Source organism: Antrostomus carolinensis, unplaced genomic scaffold (assembly GCF_000700745.2).
Source record: "Antrostomus carolinensis isolate BGI_N321 unplaced genomic scaffold, ASM70074v2 scaffold7345, whole genome shotgun sequence".
Classification (NCBI taxonomy): Eukaryota; Metazoa; Chordata; class Aves; order Caprimulgiformes; family Caprimulgidae; genus Antrostomus; species Antrostomus carolinensis.
Genome location: NW_010315651.1, coordinates 72,354 through 79,597, shown reverse-complemented (window position 1 = coordinate 79,597; position 7,244 = coordinate 72,354). Strand labels below are relative to the sequence as shown.

At 48.4% G+C, this 7,244-nt stretch overlaps 1 protein-coding gene across 1 annotated transcript in view; it reads left to right on the top strand.

Moving 5' to 3' along the window:
- Positions 1 to 2,988: 2,988 nt before the first annotated feature.
- The window catches only part of LOC104524973 (NT-3 growth factor receptor), a gene marked incomplete at its 3' end in the record, with an annotated part of 41,635 nt that continues 37,379 nt past the window's right edge, over positions 2,989 to 7,244 (top strand). Inside the window, exons 1-2 of the mRNA XM_010168008.2 lie at positions 2,989 to 3,057; positions 4,605 to 4,676. Coding sequence (XP_010166310.2) covers positions 3,029 to 3,057; positions 4,605 to 4,676 — 101 coding nt within the window. The remainder of the gene's footprint in view (positions 3,058 to 4,604; positions 4,677 to 7,244) is intronic.

The window sequence follows — 7,244 nt, the reverse complement described above, 5'->3', positions numbered from 1 at the left end:
TAGGAGGATATAAGATTTCCAGGGCAAGCCAGACCCTGGAAGGAAAAGAGGGGGAACTAGTTGAGATACTGAAGGGCATGAAGAGGGACTTAAGTTTTAGGGGTGGAGTTTCTTTCCTTAGTTGGTTCACTTTCTCATGCAACCACTGCCAATTTTGGAATCACAGCTTGACTCCTTGAGCTTTCAGAATAAGGTGCATTTCTATTTTGGTTTTAAAGTGGATTCAGGTGAACCAACCAGCTCAGTTACATTATTCTTTCCAAAGCAATAGGGAATCAAATAAAGTGATTTTCCTGGTGTGTCTTTGGGATGCCTGTGAACCAAGACTGATTTGCCACTTTTAGGAGTAAGGGTGCAACTCCTGCTAAGTTGAAAAATCAGAGAAAAAAAAAAAAAGGGGAAGAGTCATTTCTGAGAGTCCCTGAGAAGGGAGGTGTCTGTGTAGCTTCAAGGACTCTGGAAGTCCCTTGCTGACCTGTGCACCTAATAGAAGATGACGCTATTTCCCTGTATTGTGCTCCATGTAAAGCAGCTGCTGGGCTGGGGGATTATCCTCTACGTAAGTGTGTATGTATGTATTTATTTCCACTGTTGCTTCTCTTGTCTCTCCCTTTATGAGTGTTGTGTGTCTATGTTGAATAACATACCAAAGCATATCTGGCTCAGGAAGCTCATGGGCTTCATTTGGGAGGCTGGAACACAGGTTGTGGAGTTGTATTTACAATCTAGTGTAATGTCACTTCTGGGGCGGCTTGGCCATGGGAGGTATCCAAGATCACTGTACCCCAGTGCTGAGTCATCAGAAAGTCACGCCTGTGCGTGTTGTTGGGAACAAGCTCGGGTCTGTTTGTGCCTCTTCTACAATGCTGCCCACATGGCTTTGAGTGTCAAGTCAAAAATAACCTTGACTTTTTTTAGCAAACACAATCAATAAAATAAGAGTCAATCTGGCCGCCGCCTCCCTCCCAGCTGCGGTTCCTCCATAGCTTCTGGCTTGGGGCTGCTCCATCCCTCTCTGAAGGTCATGGCTCAGATGCTGTAGCTCCAGCATGCCCTGGTGGTAAATCCACATCATCCCATTCCTGTGTCTTCCCATTCTCTTTCTTTCTCTTGTAAAACCCTCTCATTTGCATTGTAGGACCTGTAGGTGGGAAATGCCTTCAAATTGTGTTTCTAGCCTTGCTCAGTCCTGCAATCTTGTGGCCCAGGACCTGAACTTGCAGCCCTGCCCTTTCTCAGAAGGGTTTCAGCGAGCTCTCGGATCTCTTGACTGATGCCTCCCAGTCTGTGTTTTCTTCTGCAAGTGTTCGCAGGGGCCTTAGACATTGGCAGGGAATGTGAAATGGCTGTAATAATGTCCTGTTTCTCATTCTGTCTGGGACACAGGCAATCCAAGCTGATGAGCAGGTCATTGAGGAGGAACCGTAACTTAAACTGTCATGCAGCAGCCGGTTGGGAGTTTATGCTGTGTCCTTACGCTAACCCCCCAGGGTATGCAATTACAGAACACGTGGAAAGCAGAGGTGACTCTTGCGGATCTCTGCTTTTCTTGGATCTGCACACTGAGAGCAGAGAAATATGTTTAGGTTTAGTCCAGGCTTTGTATCTTTCTTTCTTGAGCTGGGTGGTATTGGGATATGGCTCAAATAGGTCCATATACATCTGTCAGGCTAATTCATCTGTTCTTCTGCAAGCACAAGGCATAGCGAGTGCTGGAGGAGGAACGTACAGCTCTTGTGACTGCTCTGGAAGCCGTCAAAGGTCTCTCTTCCACTTACTCTCTGGACCACACTGTGGGGTCCTGTAACCTTCTTGCTTAGAAGGGATGGTTCTCAGCATTGGCTTATCACTCCAGCCCTGCATCACTTGGAAACGTTTCCCCTCTCCAGGGCTGAGCCCAAAGCCAACTATTGCATCAAGGCAGATGTGAGCTGTGTTCATAAACTTTGAGGTTGGGCTTTTTACGTATTGCCTAAAGGGACCGGCCAGATGTTTCTCCCACTCAGTTGAATTTGAGAGAGGACTACCTCCACCCACTCCCCAGCAAAGACCCTCTTGAAAATGTTGGTGCTTTCTGGTGGGAGGGTGTCTGAGTTCAGTCTGTGGGAGAAAGTCTGAAGTGACCAAGGAGTCCCTGGGGGATGAGGACCGAGCTCCTTCCCCACTGTGCAGTGTTGCAGCTCGTTGGCCGCAGCCAGCTGACCATGTTGCTGCCAGCATCCCTTCTGTGCTGCCGGTAACAGGGAACCCCGTTCTCTGGGGCTGTCGATCTGTCGCCTTCCCCCAGCTCTAATATTTACTGAATAACGATCCCGCGGTGACAGTTCTATTTCTGTTTTTGTTCTCTATAACATACCTGCCAGAGCGCCCCAGGCGACTGAGGAATTTATAATAAAGTCACGGTTTCCAAACCAAGTTTGGTGCTCTCCTGCTAGCAGCATTTTCAACCAGGAAAGACTACGACCCTATTTGTCCACCCCAGTATGAGACTGGATAAATGATTATTATTTTTTTTTTCCCATTTAGGCCCCAAGTTTTTGGTTTTATTTGTTTTCACTCCTTTTGCATGAGCTGTGTCAGTCATGTCTTTGTTTCACCGATGTGCAGAGTGAGGTTCAGAGAGGGGCAATGACTTGGCCACAGATGTTCAATAGATCAGTTGCATGTTCCACACTCAAAACTGGGGGTAAAATAATATTATTTGACTTTTCCAAAAACTGGGAAAACAGAATAAAAAGCAGCATGAAAACCAGCTTGTTTTGGCAGTGTGATGCATGCCGTCCATGTCTGAGGGTGTGGATGCTGAAGCCTCAGCAGGTCTGATTTCCAGACCTGTTGCAAGAAGGTTTTGGCTGAAGGAAGGTGGGAAGAGGTGTGGGGCTGGGTGGTGGGACATGACATGCTCTCACTGTGGCTGTCTCCTGCATGGGCAGAGCAACTGTCTGGTTGTGCCACAGCTGAGCCTTTCCTTCTTCTCCACAGACACATAGAGAACTGGAAGAACTTGCAGACGCTGAATGCAGTTGACATGGAGCTGTACACAGGACTCCAGAAGCTGTGAGTATGTCCTGCATGTTGGGGAGGAGATCAGCATTGGGCAGCCCCTTCCTTCCAGCAAAGAGCTGTGGCTTTCCTCCATCCACAGTCTCCACACCACAGTGTTTTGAGACTGTTTAAGCTACTGGCCCTGCTCTGTTTTGCTCTGAGACTTCAAAATGGAGATGAAATGCTTTTTCATCCTTGTTGGGCCTGCGAGAAGGAAGGCTGCTATCTCCTGACAGCTCTGTCAACACACATCAGCCATGACCTCTCTTCTCCCCTGCTGTTCTGGTTCTGGGCTTGTGCAGTGTTCTGACACATTTCAACCCCACAATGCGAAATTCCAGCTGTCTCCATCAATTCTCCAGTGCTGGGCTGTTGGTCCTCATTTAGTGCAATCACCATCACGGTGGTGCTGCCCAGTGAGGGAATCACATCTCCCTGCACAACCCTTCAGTCACCAGGAGAGGTCAACTTTGTGCACTGAGGCCCATAAAACTGTAGGGGTTTGGCAGGTGTTGGGGAAGCCTTGTCAAGTGAGGATCCCACCCAATCTCTTAGTCCCTCCTCCTGCACCTTCCTGGAGCTGGGAGTGCCCAGGGTGCTGCTTGCATGAGATGCTCAGGGTTAATTGGAGACTCTACTAAAGTGTTTCACTAGGAACTTGACATTAGGTACAGCTTGCCCGTGAGCTTGGAGAAGAGGTCTACCCTGCTGAGCACTTGATAACCAAACCCCAGCAAGATGTACTTTCACTTTCAACATGCACACACCTTGTTAGCAGACTGGCTGCTGTTCTCACCTCACCTAAGAAAGCAGCGATTGACTTGGACATAATTCTGTCTGCATCAGATATTAATAAACCCTGGTTATAGTGCTCATAGAGCTTCTCCAAAACAAGGTGGGAAATGGATTTCTCCTTCAATCTCCATAACTCTAAAATATTCACCCTTCCTTATCGGAGCTGCAAGCAGAAGGATTTTCTCTTGGATTGAAAGGAGAGGAGATGGCAGTGCTGGGGGTCAGGTTTGCTGTGGGAGCAGGCAGTGCTGCTTGTGAAGATGGAGGGAGAAGAGAGGAGCAGGAGATGCTCCAGGCCACCTCAGCAAACCTTGCTGGATGTGGGGGGACACTCTTGCCCAGCAGCTGCTCTGTGCTGTCACCATATCAGATGAGGCTGAAAAGCCCAATTTCCTCTTTGCTCATAACTCATAGAGGCTGTCTGGGGAGAGATGTGCCTCTATGGAGGTTCCATTTAAACTTGAGAAGAAACTTCTTTACAGTAAGGGTGACAGAGCACTGGAACAGGCTGCCCAGGGAGGCTGTGGAGACTCTTTCTCTGGAGACATTCAAAACTCACCTCGACACCTTCCTGTGTGATCTCATTTAGGTTCCTGCTCTGGCAGGGGGATTGGACTGGATGGTCTTTTGAAGTCCCTTCCAATCCCCAACATTCTGTGATTCTGTGAAATCGAGGGTTCCCAGCACACCTCAGGTGCTGAGTGGGGTTTTTTGGGCAGTTGTCTGCCTTGACTCCGTTGCTGCCCTTCTGCATCTCTTTGCAGGACAATCAGGAACTCAGGACTACGAAACATCCAGCCACGCGCCTTTGCCAAGAACCCTCACCTGCGCTACATGTGAGTGCCCTCAGCTCCTGCCACCTTTTCCTTCCGTTCCCTGTGGAAAGGCAATTCCCAAAGGGTCTGTTGGGGAGGGAAGGGGGATGCTGATGGGGAAAGGGAGGGACAGGTGGTAAAGGTGGGGGGGGTGAAGGAAAAGTGTAGGTGCAGGGAAATGCAATGGGTCCTGGTGCAGGATGGGGTGGGCTCCTGCTGGGCAGCTCATGGATTTTGGTGTCTAATAACTGGCCCACCCTTGATCACCACTCTAACAAACACTTGCTTCATTAGCATCCTTGTGGCAGCCAGTGCACATGTCCTTTTCTGCAGAGCTTGGGGGGTGGCTGCAGCCCCAGCACACAACCAGAGCCTGCCCTACTCATTAGCTTTTAACCAAATGGTGCTTTTCTGGCACAAATCCTGGGGTGTGGGGCTGCCAGCTCTGCTCCTAATAATGGACTTCTTAAACTGCCACATGCAGTGGGTCTAGGTTAGGGACATTTTGTGACAGAGACATTGGAGACCTGTTATTGTGGGACTTTTCCAAGTTGACCAGCTGCTGGGGCATTGTTAGCCACCTGGTACAGTCTCCTGGGGAATTGCCACATCCCTGAGGCCAAGGGCACTGATTTCTTTTCTGGATATGTTTTTATGTTTCCCAGGGCAATAAGTGAAAGCCTGAATTTCAGGCTGGTGTGCAAGGCACTCCATGGGCTTGAAATGATTCTTCAAAGTGGTTGTGTCTGAGATCAAACCCCTCTCAGCTCCGATATAGATATAAAAGGTGAAAAGGGGTTGGTGAGAGGCATGAGCTGATGGGCTGGATGGAGAGTGTGTGTATCCCTCCTTTTTGGAAACCAATGCTTGTGGCTTCTTCCATGAAGAACGGCTGTGGTGCTCATCTGTTTGAGTCTGAGGATGCACACGGCCATTGATACGGGCATGTTCCTGGCAGAGGGAGATAGATGTGACCTGCAGAGCAGGATAGATTCGTCTTTTGATGTCTACTCTGAGATGACATGAACTGAAAAAACCCAAAGCTTCCTTTTTGGAAAACCAGTTACAGTTGCTAAGTGATGATAAAGTACTTGCTAAATAGGAGATCTGCAGTACCAAAGGGCATGAATAGTTAAAGGTGTTGTGAAGAGGCACGAAGCCTTTTTGAATATAAAGAAGTGTATATTTTCTTATAGTAAACCCTCCTTAATGCTGACCACTGGGATTTTCCCAATTTCTGCACTTTGTTATTTTGATTTGTAGTGTTTGTTTTGTGTTTTCTGTAGTTGCTTGTTACTGGGAAGCATTCTCTGAATATCTCTCCCAATTGATTTTTTTTGAGGTTTGTTTATGTATCTAGCAGATAAAATGAATAACATTTGATTCCTGATGAAATTAGTTCAGATGTCGTAGGAGTTTAGAAGGCCACGTTCGTTTGTTTTGAAGCTGAATGTGTTGTTAATGTGTAAACATGCAATTGTTGCTGCTTTTTCCAAAAGTGTTTGTTTTTGTCTTTTGAGATTACTTTTGAGATTGGGGAAAAAACCCACATCCATCTTGTGTCAAGAGTTGAAGTTGGTATGTGGTGATGAAATATGTGTTTGTTTGCTGCTTGGGCTGTGTAAGATTGATCATGTTCTTAACATCTTTCTTTCTTTCCTTGCCTTTTGAAGCCCAAGGCAAGTTAAGTATATTATTTGGTTAGTGTTTGCCAGTGGGTTTTGATGCTGTTCCTGGGACCTGGCAGTGTGAATGTTTGCAAGGTGGATGTCCACCATGGCAGGTGCCTGGCACCCAAGGATGGAGACCTGGTGCTTGTAGGGATGGTGGCTCCTTCCTCCTCCCCAGAGTCTCTCGGGACATGGTGACACTGCTCCCTTGCAGCCAGGTTTTTTCTGGGGTTCTCTCTCCCTGACAGGGGGTGTGTGGTGGCTCCTGAGGCTTTGCACTACCTGGCAGGCACCTGGTGCCACCCACGGTCCTCTTCATGACCACGGCACTGTGCAAGCACATCTAGGTGCCTCCACAGTTGCTCTGCCACCTCCCGGGGAGCTTGGCTTGCTGAAGACCTGACATTTTCTGCAGCTGCTGCAAGTACGAGCCAGGGATAAAAGGATTAATGGAAATGTCATTCTGCTGTAAGTCTTGGGCTGCTGTAAGCAGGTACAGTAGCTGACAGGAGTGAGGGATACTGTCCCAATCTGCTGCAGTGGGTCTGGCTGCAACTGGGTGGGTGAGGGGCTGGGGACTGTGGGATGGTGTCCTGCAGGCTTGTGGAGTCACTGCTGCGTGTTATCGCTTCTACCCTGGCTTTCCTTCTCCTTTGCTGGCTGTTTGGATGGTTGCAGGTGGAGTTGAGTCCATAAGATGGTAAATGTGTCTAATGAATGACAGAGAGGTTTCACCACCAGGGAGGGCTGGCATAAGGGGACCCTGGGCTGGACCTTTGCAGGATGCTACTAGCTGGGTCTCAGCAGCAGCAGGTGTTTTTCCACATGAAACTCGTGTACAAAGTATGAGGACTCAAAAGCTGTTGGTTTTTTTCCCCTCCTCTCTCCTCATCCTGGGTTAAATCCCAGACTCCTGCTG